This window comes from Primulina huaijiensis, chromosome 8 (assembly GCF_012295235.1).
Source record: "Primulina huaijiensis isolate GDHJ02 chromosome 8, ASM1229523v2, whole genome shotgun sequence".
NCBI classification, from domain to species: domain Eukaryota; kingdom Viridiplantae; phylum Streptophyta; class Magnoliopsida; order Lamiales; family Gesneriaceae; genus Primulina; species Primulina huaijiensis.
The window spans coordinates 16937055-16952650 of record NC_133313.1 but is presented as its reverse complement, the minus strand read 5'-3'; the positions used below and the strand labels follow the sequence as shown (position 1 = coordinate 16952650).

At 32.8% G+C, this 15596-nt stretch overlaps 1 protein-coding gene across 1 annotated transcript; it reads right to left on the bottom strand.

The window, feature by feature from the left end:
* Window positions 1-3970: 3970 nt before the first annotated feature.
* LOC140982222 (ethylene-responsive transcription factor ERF061-like) lies at window positions 3971-5341 on the bottom strand. The gene has a single exon (XM_073448647.1). The coding sequence runs from the start codon at window positions 5010-5012 to the stop codon at window positions 4092-4094; it is 921 nt and encodes a 306-aa protein (XP_073304748.1). The 5' UTR covers window positions 5013-5341; the 3' UTR covers window positions 3971-4091.
* Between the last annotated feature and the right edge of the window lie 10255 nt (window positions 5342-15596).

Genomic DNA, 15596 nt, shown 5'->3' with positions numbered 1-15596 from the left:
TTGGCCCGACAAAACTATCCCATTCTTCTTCTTTTCCCTGAAATGAACTCTAGATAACCTGGAATTTAACCACAACTTTATCGATAAGTTTGTGTAGTGGTGTGGTGCTCCAAGATAATATACAATCTCGAAGATAATACCGACCAAGAAGGTGAGTATGCATCAGGTTATACCACAAATATAAACGAATAAATTCAGTTTTGTGTGGAGTCCTTAAAAACCTCTAACAGGAAGAACTCACAATTTTAAAAAATGTCGAAATAGTGAAATATTATAACACGAGTCAGGAAAGGAAAAATGAGTATACGACAGGAAATAACACGGATGTAAACGAATAAATTCAGTTTTGTGTGGAGTCCTCAAAAACCTATAACAGGAAGAACTCACACTTTTCTTGCTTAAGCCTTAAAAATGTCGAAAAGGTGAATATCATTGCAGAGTCAGGCAAGGAAAAATTTGAGCTGAAAATGAATGGAAGCTCCAGTGGTTATTTTGAACGACCAGATTCCAGCCTTATATACACATTCATATGACTGGAGAGACTATTATTTACATAAAAAGATTTAAATAATTTTCCACTACAGGCTCGTTGCACTATGTTATGTTGTGTAAGATTGTTTGTTGGACTTTGGAGGACTATTGGACTTCTTCTATTTTGAATGGAAATTGGATAAACAATATATGATCTTGATAAGTGGATGGATGATCGAGTGTGGGAGAAGAGTGTCCCACGTAATAAAATAATATTAATATTAGTGAACTTATATTGAGTTACACTTTGTGAATGTTTAAGAATGATTTGTCAAGAGGTTCTTGTGCACACCTGTGTATGAGTGCAAATCAATGGTCCGATTTGCATGGGAAAATGCTTGACTTGTGTGCAAATGTACAAGTGCGACTTGGGTGCGTCAAATGTCGGACCGATCAAGACACTCCATATCTTTCTTTGGATGTGATGGAACCCAAGCCGATGAAGGCACTCCAGATCTTTCTGGATGTGACGGAACCCAAGTGCCTTTATATAGAGGCAACATCGAGTAATTCAAACATATCTCACACTCACATATTGCTTTCATCTATCTGTTGCCCTGTTACTTTGCTCTAACTTGTGATAAAGTTCAGGTAATTCTTTAGTTTGTCGACGTAGTACCTTCGTACTAGGTTACTGCTGGTTGTTCCGTTGTATCCTAGAAAATAGTCATCCAACTTAATCCTCGAAACATATATCGAACGAGACGAATCTGTTTTAAGGACATTGTACTTTATACATGCTTCGATTTGCTTTACTGTTTTAGCTATGCCTACTGTATTTTCTCATGACATCTTTCATTGGTTTATGTTCGACTTTCCGTATATTTTAAAAGTTTACAGTATTTTATTTCTCTTTCGAGAACTACGATATTGCATAACACTTTCCGTACCACATCATCAATGCAATAAGCACTTTGGTTTCAATATAACTCAGCAGTGAATTTAGAAACCAACTACAGCTTCTGTAAATAGGAAAAGAAAAGAAAAAAAAAACAGACTTTGGATTACCAACCAAGAAGCTCACGAATTGGCGTGTAGGTGTTTATTACTATTTAAAAACCTTTGTAACACACGATTTCATGTGTTGATAAAATGCAAATTATGTTTAAAAAAGATTGACAAAAATGTGTTATACTGACACATGATAACTAGTTTCTTATTTTTTGCAAATCCTGGTTCATAGAATTGAATTGGGAATGAAATACAATCAGAGATTTGGTGATCTAGCTGAGATTAACTCATTCTTCCATGTGATGCCACCATGGTTAAAGTACGAGTAGTCTTGCAAATGGCCGGACCTCATACATGTTTGACTAACAACTTTTCGACACAGTCTTTCCACGCCTAATAAGATTTAAAATCCCCAATAACTTTAATTTTGATGATAGTAATTTCATCGACGTTGGAGACCTGATGCGGTTACTAAGTACGACCTGATTATTGTCAAACTCCTTGAATGGTCCTTCATTAGTTTATTTTTCATGATCAGAGAGCTGCACAATGAAATACTTGTTAGGCCATCTCCAACCACAAAATCTATTTTGGTGTAAATTTTACACTAAAATAGTGCGATTTCTGCACCAAATACAACATCCATCTCCAACCCATTTACTTCAAATCTTACACCAAAAAAATATTCTCAGAATATTCTATTTACTTTACATATATTAATTATTATATTTTATTTAATATATTTAAATTATGACTAATGTTTTATTATTAATAAATTTAAATAATAATATTTAAGTTTATCTTCTAAATTTATTTTTTTCTTTATTGTATTTGTATTTGAATTATGTGTTTCAAATTGCATTTGTATTTCAATTATATTTTTCATTTTAGTTTTGAATTGTATTGTTATAATAATTTTTTGTATTTGTATTAAATTATATTAATTAAAAATTATTAAATCAAATTAGTTTTTAAATATTAATAATTAACATAAATAAATAAATATTTTAAAAATCAATAATTATATTTTTAAAAATTTTTAGGATTAAATATCTAATTATTAAAATAAATATTATATTATTATTTTATAATATTTAAAATTTTTAATACAAATATTTATAATAAATACACATTTAAAAAAATTTTAAAAAAAAAAGACCCCTGCGCCTGCGCTATTTCAGCATTGAACGAAAACACCATTTTTGGCGCAGCGTTGGAGTTGCCCTTAGGGGGCAAAATCTATATATATATATATTCAAATGTTGGTATATGTCTGCACAACTTTGCTAGTTTTTATATTATTTTGAGAAAAGAAAAATAAATAAAAATTTCAAATTGTCGAGAGATGCCTATAAAAATAGCCGTATTGAAAATGTAATAGATATTTGAAGAATAGTTAAGTAGCAGAAAATGACTTTCCAAGTCCGTAAAGTCCCTATGATATATAGCTGCGGCCTGCGAGGGATGGTTTCTAGAATATTCAAATTTGCATTTTAGTCTCTGGTAATAAATGATCATTTTTGCAACATTTTTAATAAATAAATAAAATATTCTTTTTTTAATAAATAATTAAAAATAAAGAAATATTTTCCACTTGAAGATATTTTTATTTTATTATATTCATTTTTCACTTTCTTTGTGCTAGTATTTCCTTTAATCGATTTATTTACATCTCTGAATTTTAATTTACCTTCACAATTATTAAAACAACGTGGGCTTGTTTTGTTTTGTTTTGTTTCAGAAAATGTTTTTATTAAATATTTGTTTAGTTTTAACAATTTTTGACAATAGAATTAATTATATTTTTGTAACTACATCAATAAAAAAAAATCATAATATGATAACTAATCCAAATCTTCTTCAATAAATAGTAGAATCAAATATATGCGAAAAGATAAGATATCAATTTTATTCATGTATGTAGTGGTTTATGACATTTTTAGTTCAATATGTTTTTTTAAATCAATTATAATCATGTAACTATGTTTTTTAAAATCAATGTTAGATTTTTTCGTCAAAATTGTGTAACTGTATAATTAATATCATTCTTAAAATTTATAATTACGTTGTCATACACACGTGGATATCTCGAGATTTTTTTAAATCTCGTACTTACAAAGATTTAACTATGATATTGGTCATTAAATTACATGATTTTGGAAAGAATAACTAAAATTGATCATAAAACATAGTTAAATGACTATAATTGATCTAACAAAATATATAAAACTAAAAACATCCACCATCGATACATAGATGATTAAAACCGATATTTAACAAAATTAAATGTTTTTTTTTCTCTATCTTCAATTATGAAATCAGTTCTCGAATTTTTCTCATTCCGCAATTCATTTGCATGTTTTTAAGTTAGATAAACTTTGAGACTGGGCTTGTAGCCCAGTGGTCTCATCCTTTGTCGGATTAGTCGGTTCTCCGGGTTCGATCTCTCCTCTCCGTGTGTGTTGTAATAAAAAAATATTATATCAACTTTATATATATTGGAGACAAAAAAATATTATAATATAATAAATATAATATTCTTAAAAACAAAATTTAATTGAACAAAGAAAAATATTATCTCGCTTAGCTAACAACGGTCTCCAAATACACTAACTGGCAAGAACTTCCCAAATCAACTCAGGATCATACGACGGCATGCGAGCAAGCGAGCAGCCCTCGATTTCCAACTCCACCGGATGCGGCGGCGCCAGAGCCGAACACCACTCGTACGCCATCGGAGATTTGTCGCCGTTCCGCAACTCATCGTCAGTAGCGTTACTACCCCAACTTTCGGTGTTCATCGCTGAAGATGGCGATGAATCTGTCTTCTTCATCTCACCTTCACTTCCAGTACAGAAGTTTCTGTTGGAATTACTGTTGCTTTCAAGCTCCGGTTTCTTGGTGGAATTTTGGGATTTTTTCACCCTTCTCATTTTCTGACAAATGGCCTGAATCTTGGTATCCACCGCATGCTTCACAGCCTTGAGCCGACCGGGGTCTCCGAGTCCTAGTCGGGATGGGTCGCGCAGGTTCGGAAAGTTGAGCCGGGCGTACTCGCCGCGGAGCTTGTACGCCGCCGTGTCGTATGCATAAGCCGCCACCTCGGCGGTGTCGTAAGTGCCGAGCCAAACTCTCATCCTGTTCTGCGGAAGCCTGATTTCAGCCACCCATTTACCCCACTGCCTCTGCCTCACCCCTCTGTAAAGCTTTTTCTTAGGGGGGCTGCTGAGATAGGTGAACGGGTAACCCGATTCTCGATTCGGGTTGGTTAAAGAAGATCTATAAAGTGAAGGATTTGATTTGTTATCTTCTAAGAACTTCTGCAGCAAATCGGTTTGTGTTAAGTAGACAGAAGAGCCTATCAAAGGCTTGAGAGCTGGGTTTGTCGGGGTGTTGGCTTGCTGGCAGTAGGAGAATATCGAATCCAAGGTGTTGGAATTACTGGTCAGAATGATTTGTGACAGTGAAAATCCAATCTTGGAAGCATTTTCTGGCGTGAAAGGGCTGTTGTTTTCTTGCATACTCATCATTTTTTATCGCAAAACTTCTCGAGATTTCTACACAGGGTACCTCTAAATCGAAGAAAAACTGGAAAAAAAAAACTCCGCACAAACAGGGGATTGAGCGAATTATGCAGAGAAAACCAGAATGATTTCTTTCTTCTGGAGTTGAGTGATCCCAGATAAAACAGAGGATCGGCAAATCGGGATCAGAGAAATGACTATGGCAGTAATCGGGAAGAAAGATCGCAGCTTTTTGAGGGATTTAATTGATTGAAATCTTGTTGAAGAAGAGCAAGTCTTTTGGGTTCTTTGTTGTTTCTCTCTTCTTTTTTCGTTTGTTTGGTTCTCTGATGGTTTGATTTGGTGTATTTATATCTGTACGACAGCAAGTTCACATTTATGAGGTTTTCCTCATTTTTTAAATGATAAAATAAAATGTAAATTATTCTTTTTTTTTTATTTTATCACAATTATAAAATAATATTTGTGGCAATTTAAATTATCCCATTGACATAATTTCCATTACATTATTTCACATATCTTTAATTCAAGTTTTGAAATATGTCTGATTTATTATTTTAAAAATAAAAATTGACAGTGCTATAGTTAATTAGCTCTTTTTTATTCATGATATAAAAAAAAATGAATGAATGAGCGGGTCAGAGCTCCCTTTAAGGCCACCTCCAACAACAAAATATATTTTGTTGTAAATTTTATAATAAAATAGTGTGATTTCTGCACCAAATACAACATCCATATCCAACTCATTTACTTCAAATCTTACACTAAAAAAAATATTCTCGAAATATTTTTTTATTTTATATATATTAATTATTATATTTTATTTAATATATTTTTAATTATGACTAATGTTTTGTTATTAAAATTTAAATGATAATATTTAAGTTTATAATTTAATTATATAGTATAATTTAAATTATATATAATATGAATTAATATACGAAAATTATTTAAAATGTTCAAACATAATACAAATACAACTTCAAATATAATAAGAATACAACTTCAAACATTTGAATGACTATGTTTATCACACAAATGATCAATTAAAGCATTTCGTAGTGCGAAGTGAGCGTCTTTGTCTTTTATTCTTTTATATCGACTGAGAAATTCTTGAAATTTGATATGCTCATCAATAGTCATTTCTATGTCCGGAGTTAGTGCTTCTCTCGCATCTTGAATGGTTGCACAGAGGTCACGTTCATCTTCGATAATCATATTGTGCATTATGATACATGATTTCATTATATCATATAAATGACGTTTCTTCCAACCACGTGCTGGGGATGCCACAATTGCAAATTGTGATTGAAGAACGCCAAATGCGCGTTCCACGTCTTTTCTACAGGATTCTTGTTTCATTGCAAAATTTTTTTTTTTCGGGCCCCTTGGATCATGAATACTTTGCACAATAGTTGACTATTTCAGATAAATACCATCAGCTAAATAATATCTCATATCATATTCTTTTTGTCCAATTCTATAATGAGCAGTAGGAGCAATACCTTGTGCAAGGTTGGAGAATAGATCGGACGCCTCCAAAGCATTTATGTCATTATTGGATCTGGGTATAACAAAATATGCATGTCATATCCAAAGATCGTAATCATCTACTGATTCTAAAATGATTGTTGGAGAAGCACAACGACCTGCATATTGACTCACCCAAGCCGTGGGGCAATTTTTCCACTTCCAGTGCATATAGTCGAGACTTCCCAACATCCCCGGGAATCCTCATTGTTAACCAATATACAGTAGTCTGGCAACATCATTGGATGTAGGTGATCTCAAGTATTGTTCCGCAAAAACTTCCACTATAGACCGACAAAACCGTTGCATACACTCAATTGCAGTAGATTCTCCAATTTTGATATATTCATCAGTAGCATCCGCGGGTAAAGCATATGCTAGAATTCGCAATGAGGCTGTCGTTTTTGAATTGTCGATAGACCGAACCGCCCCACACCATCATTTCGTTGTGTGAAATATGCATCATGATTCTTTACCGCAGCAACGATACGAAGGAACAAATTTCGAGACATTTGAAATCATCTTTGAAACATTGCTTCATTATATGTTGGATTCTCAGCAAAGTAATCATTGAACAAATTACGATCGGCGGTTTCCCGATGACGATGAATGACTACGTGACCTGGAATTGAACCCTTGTGTGTTCCTTGCTCTTGTTGGATGATGTACGCAACAACCAACTCTTGCTATTGAGCTATAACTGTAATGATCATGGGCCATTAAGCTGAATCAACATAGGCTTCGGCCCATACACATGCACCACTATTGGTCATGAGTTGTTAGGATGGTCCAGCATGAGCCCTAGCCCATGCTTTAAAACTTGATTTTTGATCCAAAACATGATTTTTATGTACATGAATGGGCTGTCATGATTAGGAATTGTTATGGGTTGTATTTACACGGTTTAAAGAGTCCTAGGATGCACTAATATGCTGCACATGAGACACAAACAAGCTAGGACCGAAATTGCTGGTGTTTGATCAAGCTTCGGTTTGGGGGGATAAACCATGCATGGCTCAGCTTGGGTGCGACCTGGGCTGGGTTGGGTCAGGGAAGGAGTCCTAGCCACCCTAAGACTCGAGCACGGTGGACGGGAAGGAGTCCTAGCAAGCTAGGACTCTTCTCGAGCCAAGGCACGACAACGTGCAGGGGTGCGCTTGGGTTTGTGGCTCGGCCAGGGGGCTTAGGGCTGGGCTAGACTAGGCTAGGTCTCTAGGGTCCTGAGAAGGTGCATACTGGTATGAGTCAGGGTCTGGCTTGGTGGTTGGGGGTCCTAGTGAGAAAACATAGAGTCCTAGTGCAAGAAGGTTTCTCGGCCGTTGCTGGCTACTGATGGGGAGGCTTCGGTTGGGATAGGGTCAAGTCCTAGGGGTCCAGATGGTTCATGAGGGTCCAGTTGAGGTTTGGTCCGAACATGGCTCGAACATGGCTCGCGGAAAAACGTAAGTTGGCTCATAGGTTGCTTAGCATGGTTCGAACTAGGATTTTATGGGCTAAAGTTAGAAACATGGTTCAACGGGGGGTCGAATCGTGGTTCACAAGGGCTAAATAATTATCAAAAGTCTAAATTTTAAGTTTGAGAATTTTATATTACAGTTTGGTTTGATACAGAATTAAAACGCATTAATATGTTATAATTATATAATAAATAAAAATTCATCGATTTAAGCCAAATAAAATATGAGAAAATTTATCTAAGCTTAAATAATTATTTGAGATGGTCTAGAGTCGACGGAATTAAGAAAATATCAAAATCAGGAAATTGTACGTCTAGAGGTAAAACGATAATTTTACACCCGAAAAATAGTAAACGTCATGACAGTGCTCTTAATGCTGTTTTACATGTTAATATGATTATTATAAATGTTTATGAAATTTTATGATGAAACGTTAACGATAAAAGATATGTTGCATGCTTGTTTTAAAAGGAAAAAAATGATATCTAATGCATGGATTTTATAAAGTGATGGAAATATGAAATGTTGAAAGATGTGAAGTAACTGTGACTAATACGAATACAATGATATGTTAATATGTAAGACCAATGTTCAGTTGACGGGTGAGAGTGTCGCTGATGTCCGAAGAAGATAGGATTCTATGTCATGTATATCTTGACATAACACAAAATCCTATCATAGGTATCAACTAATCCAAAGACCAGTTTTGGACTCGTGTCGAAGAATCTTACAACGTCACCAAACCAAACTCTCTACAACTACGTAACAGAAGATCACTGTAGTGTCGCATGGAAGTTGTACTCCGTCACATTGGAATATTAAGAGGATGCATTCGCCAAATTGAAACTCTCAAACCCAGTGGTGCATCTGAAGAGGATATTGTAATTATTTTTTATATAGATTATTTTCTTTACTAGTTTAAAATCTTATATGAGTGTGTATTTTCGTGCAGTTCAATAGAGCAAAAGATCTGTTCATGCAAGATTCTAATTATAGTAAAGGATTCAAATTTGATCATGTGTGGCTTATTATGAAAAATATTGAAAAATTCTCAAGTGACGTCAATCCATCGAGTCCAGTACCTAAAATTCATGTCACAAACTTGAATTCGTCACAGTCAGAAACTCAGAGACCATAGACTCCAATATTAGATTCTCTTGGATTGCATTCCTTTTCAATTAATTTAGCAGTGATGAAAATGCAGGTGGCACTTCATTCTAGCGACCTATTGGAGTTAAAAAAGCTAAATTAAAGAAAAAAAGATGACAACATTTCAGAATTATTATCTACGATGAAACAAGGACATCACAAACTTATGAATATACTAGAAAAGGGCTCCACCGAACTTCAACAACATTATGATATTCAAATGCTAAAATTGCAAAATGATAAATTGAAATTTGGAAAATCAACAAAAGAAAATTGAAACTCGACAACAAGAAATGACATCGGCTGCCCTTCAAGAGGAGAATAGAATTTTGTACATGGATTTAAGAACAATTGGCGATCCAGAAATGCATGAAATAGTTCGAATTGAACGAGCAAAAATTATGCAAAAAAGAGAAAGATGGGGACAACAAGATGTTGACACGTTTGGAAAAAATTTGGGTGATTTTGGAGGATTTGGATCAAATTTACCAGATTATTGATTATCTAGTTTGTTTATCTTCTAAATGTATTTTCCTTTCGATTACTGTATTTGTATTTGTATTTGCATTTATATTTGAATTATGTGTTTCAAGTTGTATTTGTATTTCAATTATCTTTTTCAATTTATTTATGAATTGTATTGTTATATTATTTTTTTGCATTTGTATTAAAATTATATTAATTATAAATCATTAAATCAAATTAGTCATTTATTAATAATAATTAAAATAAATAAATAAATATTTTAAAAATCAACCATTATTATTTTTAAATTTATATGATTAAATATCTAATCATTAAAATAATAAAATAAATATTAGACTATTATTTAAATATTTTTTTATAATTCTTAATACAAATAATTATAATAAATACAAATACATTTTTTTGACTTGGCAATTTAGGACCCCCGAGTGAGGGTTTGCCGATTGAGAATACCCTTAATAGCTCTAAAGAAAATATGCGAGTTCGATTCTCGCTATCCGTCCAAGATAAAGTTTGAGTATGCTTTATTTAATATGCTCTTAAAGTGTTGGGTATAGTCGGTTGTGACAGTGTAGTGAGTCTACCTCCCCCTCCCTTCCGCACCATCTCCAAAACAAACACGTTAGCAAGCTGTGTCACATATCTTCAATTGTTGTACAGTGTCATTGTAAAGAACTTCTATCTTGTTTTTCATATCCATAATTCTTGCAGTGAAAAACACAAAATTTCTGTCAATTTTTTCTTTTTAATTTCATTTATCATATAATAATAAGAAGAAAAAAAAAGCATTGGACAGTAATTTAAAATCGTGGCAAATATTAAATATCTCACAAATTTTGTACGTATTCTATATAATTTTTCAAAGTGAAAAATATATGTGGTGGAAAGTATTGTGGAGTTCAATCTTGATTTTTCTCCGCGTGGACCCAATTCCAATTCATTCTGGAAGAAATTTAAAAACCTACTTTATGTATTTATTATCTCAATCAATGCAGGCAATTGGGAACCCAATGCTTTTTTTTTTGGAAAGGAAAATAAATAAATTAATTAAAAATGATAAAGTTATTATAAATAAAGAAAGATAATTTAATTGAATTAAAAATATATACAGATAAAATTATAAACTTATAATAGGTAATTTGCCATAGCTCTTCAATTAGTGGTTTATATGTCATGGTAGATGGAATAATAAATTATAGAATATAAGATTAGTGGGGCTCTAAATTAAATTGAAAATTGACAAAAAAAAAAACTCATTTTAATAATAAATCATAGAATATAAAATTAGTGGGGTTCTGAATTAAATTGAAAATTGACTAAAAAAAGCTCATTTTAATAATAAATCATAGAATATAAAATTAGTGGGTTCTGAATTAAATTGAAAATTGACTAAAAAAACTGATTTTGTATGTGAATTTAAATAAGAGCATTGGTGTAAAATGAATTAATGATTCTCATCTGAATTCAAAAAATATAGCATTTAAAAAAAATGTCAACTGAATGGTTTTTGTGGTTGAGGCTATGAAAGTGGTCACACTAATGCTAATAAATGAAAGCTGCCACGCGTTGTGCCTTTGGTTCGTAGATCAATCCAACTAGACCTTGTAAATTTTGAATCAGTCAACTGGCTAATGTTACAAAGAAAATCGACCTATTCGAAACTCGAATCGAGTTTGATTTTTTTTTTTTTTGTGTTTGTGTGTGTGAATTTAAGAGTTGATATCTCGAGCTTGAATACTCATATAACTATCAGGTTTGAGACGTTTTCGTTAAATATATTAGTGGGACAGCATATGTGATTATGTGTTCTATGTGTGCAGCTGTTGTGCATATAAATATTTATATGTTTAATTATAAATTTTTTTATATATTATAGCTGATTTTTGCGGATATATTTATAATTTCGTAAGTAATTCACTTGGTATAGTAGATATTAGTTGTGGGGTACTTTAGAAAGCATACCAATACCATAAAGAGTGGGATATCTAATATAGGACGGAACAATTATGTTTATATTTACAGTAAAAATAATATTTTTGACATAAAAAATAATATTTTTGATGGATGACTCAAATAGAATGTCTATCTCACAAGGGACGGAGCAATTATGTTTATATTTACAGTAAAAATAATATTTTTGACATAAAAAATAATATTTTTTTATGGATAACTCAAATAGAATGTCTATCTCACAAAATTGACTTGTGAGACCGTCTTATAGGAGTTTTTGTATACTTAAAAAAAAATATTTGGGTTAAACAATAAATTGAAATACTGATATAGTACATGAATAAGCATTGAAAGTACATAAGATCTGATGAAATCCGTGATACGTGTTAATCATGTCAATATTTACAATAACAAATAATATTTTTGATATAAAAATAATGTTTTCCATGGCTGATCTAAATAAGATATTCGTCTCACAACATTAACTCGTGAGACCGTCTCACAAAAGTTTTTGTGATCAGTTTTTGCTAGAAAAAGATTACTCTGTTTGATCATTCTCTACATCTTGAATGTGTCATATAACTTTTAATCCCTCAAACCAAAGTAACAAGTTCCAATCAATCAACCACTAATTCTTAATGGAATAAGACTTTGTATAGAAAGGAAACCAAATAGATTTTTATTTTTATTTTTTTGTTTAGGGATCACAAATTGGAGTTGGGGACCATAATTGTGTATCAATATAAATGTGTAAAGTTGGTTACTTTGAAATAAGATGGGCAGCTGTTTTTGAGGAATAGCTCGTGATGGGCCATTCTTTTCCCAATTTGTCTAAAAAGGCTTCGTTGTTTGCATGTGACACCATAACCTAACTCTTCCCCAAAGTCAACTTCAAATCTATCATCTCATCACATTTTTTAGCATCTTGCTTCATGTTTTCTATGCTACTATAAAAAGATATAGACGGTGGTAACACAATTCGTATTTTTCAAATCTTACATCATCACAAGAATCTGTGTTTTAATGTTTTTCCCGTTAATACTATAACAATGTACTTTGAAACTTACGAGAATCAACTATGAGTTTGATTGTGATACCATTTTTACTATTTTTACCAAAAGTTGCAGTTGATGATAATGATCTAACTCAAATATCTTAAATTGTAAATCATTGATATTTCAATTTGAGAATTGAAATATCATTACACCCAACTTAAAATTTGGATTTATCGCTTTTTCTTTAATTGGTGGAGATGTTTGTCACAATTAAATCACGAACAAAATCTTTTTTTTTTTTTTTATGGAATAAACAACAAGTCATCAACAATTTCACTCTGAAACTTTTTTTTTGGACTTCAATTTTAAAATAAAAAGAATAAAAATAAATTCCAATAAAAATAGATTGTCACGTGCGAAAAGGTCTATTTTGGCCTCTAGTAAGACTTTTTGCGTCTAACCCATACTGAAGCGGTCCCCACGCACCGTCACTGCCTAGCCCACCGACAGTCGACCTGGTCGTTTCGTTGATTTTAATCGATTCTTTTCCTTTCAACAAGTTGTAAGAATTCTTTCATCGACCACTCTATCTCGATACAAGATTTTCATCAAAATTGTTGTATATATTCTCCACAATAACCAAACTAAAAATAACCTTAAAACATTAATTTATTATTTGCAAGAATAAATTCGATATATTAGGTAGAATGAATAAAAAATAAATAAATTTCCGCAAACAAATCTTGTAAAACGTGACTTACATTGTAGGAGTACAGGCCAGCAGCTTACTTGTATATCCTAATTGTCAGAAATCAGCAACGTAATCATATCCAGATTACTGCTAATGGATATATAGCTGTGATTACTGTTTAGATGCAAACCATGCAATGGTTTAGAAGTAGATTGGTCCTTGGTGTATGAATTAATTAACATACCATGTCTGTCTGCCTGCGTTTGATCTGCTGTTTTGTCAAAACCCATTAAAATTTGCTTAGCAATAATTGATTAGATGCTACACATTTGAATCATTGCTTTTACTGTAGATATATTTACGGACTGGATTGCTTTCTTGTTTCGGTTGTATGCTGGCTGCATTTATAAGCTCGGGTTTTTTTCCACCTCCAGAGTTCTCAAATACAGTGTAGCAGAAATTGATTTGAGCGGTGAGAGCCGTGTAGATGCGTACTTGGGAGCCTTCCAGTACTTGTCTTCTCTGTTTCTTGTAGATTCCCATAAAATCAATAATTCAGCGCTTTGGTGTATACCATGGATTCATTATTGGTACTTTATTTGCCATCTTATGAATATCTTTCTTTTCCATTTGTCATCTGACAATGAATGTTTCTCCTTGGTTCATGGTATATGGCAGGCATCATAGTTTATTGTTGGTCATTCTGTTGTTATAAGTTGCAATCCTAAAATGAACATCTGATTCTTTTCAAATGTAATGTGTTAATGTTAGTGATGTTATTATATCAACTCTCTGGTTTCCAGTCTTCTTAACAATATTTCCCATGCTATGAGTGCCAAGTTTGTTTTAGTAGACATCAATCAAGCATTGATCACATGATTTACCTGCAGTCTTGATTTATGTGAGCGCTGATCTGAGTGATTCTGGTGACATATGTCGAGGTTTTATGTATTGCGGGTTTCCTCAATTGCTCGATTTCTTCAATTCAGGCATGATAAGTTTGAAGGAGGTGGACCTTTCAAGATGCTCCAAGATAACGGACGCTGGTGTTAAGCATCTTCTGTCGATTCCAGCCCTTGAGAACTTGAGCATTTCTGAAACTGATGTTACAGCAGATGGAGTTTCACTTCTTGCTTCACTAACTAATTTGTTAGTTTTGGACCTGGGGGGTTACCTATCACGGATTCAGCTCTGGGTTCTCTTCAGGTAGAAAATTCTCTCTTTCTTTCGACCCCTTCCCCCACCCCAAATGTGCATGTGTTTGTTGCTACTAATGGAGATTGGTGTTGTTAAGGGCTTTTAAACCAGTTCCTTTGCTAATGAATCTGAACATACTTTTTGTGCAACTGTGATGTGATGGTACTATGAGTCTTTCTTGCAGCTAACGTAAACTGGACATACTTGTTATTCAGATGTGCTACTCTTCTGTTTGTACTCAAAGTTTTCAACAATTTTTTAGTTCTCACAAAATTGGAACACCTAGACCTTTGGGGTAGTGAAGTGTCTAATGAAGGAGTTATTCATCTCAAGCAGCTCCCTAAGTTGAAAATTTTAAATCTAGCTTGGACCTGTGTGACAGAGTTGCCTAATTTGTCATCTCTTGCATGCCTGAACATTGAGTAACTGCACCATACTCTCTCTTTTTGAAGGGAATTATCATAAAGCTCTATTGGAGAAACTTATAATGCATGGGGGCTAAAATTACAGATGTTTACGAAGTTTTCCAGTATGTTGGAACCATTATGCTTAATTTCTTGAATATATCCAACTTTTCCCTCAATTTTCCGTTCTGCAAAATCTCAGTCATTTGGAAACATTAGACTTGGAGGAAACACAAATTAAGGATACATCATTGTGCCCTCCTGCTAGCTTGGGCAGATTGAGCTATTTATCTCTAAGAACTGATTCTCTTACAGATGCTTGTCTTTACCTCACATCTAGTGTTCCCTGAACACAAACCGAAATTCGTAGTTTGGGTAAGTTTGGTTATAAAAATTAAATTTTTTGGTTTGATTTGAAATTTTATAAAACCGATAAAATGTTGTTTGACTTGAATTTTTTTTTCTAAAATCGAACAAAAATGTAGTTGAACTAAATATAACACATTAAAATTCATATAACATCCCACTCCATCGCTGCTTATCGTATATATTTTGAACAGACCTAAGATAATAATTCGGATATGCCCAAGAATTGAGCTGATGATGTTGAAATTTTTTCTTCTGATAATCTAATGTTGGCATTTAAGTGCACAAGAAGAGTTAAATATTGGCCATATGGATGGATATTTGTCTACAAGTCATTAACACGAAATTTGTTCTTGAATTGCACA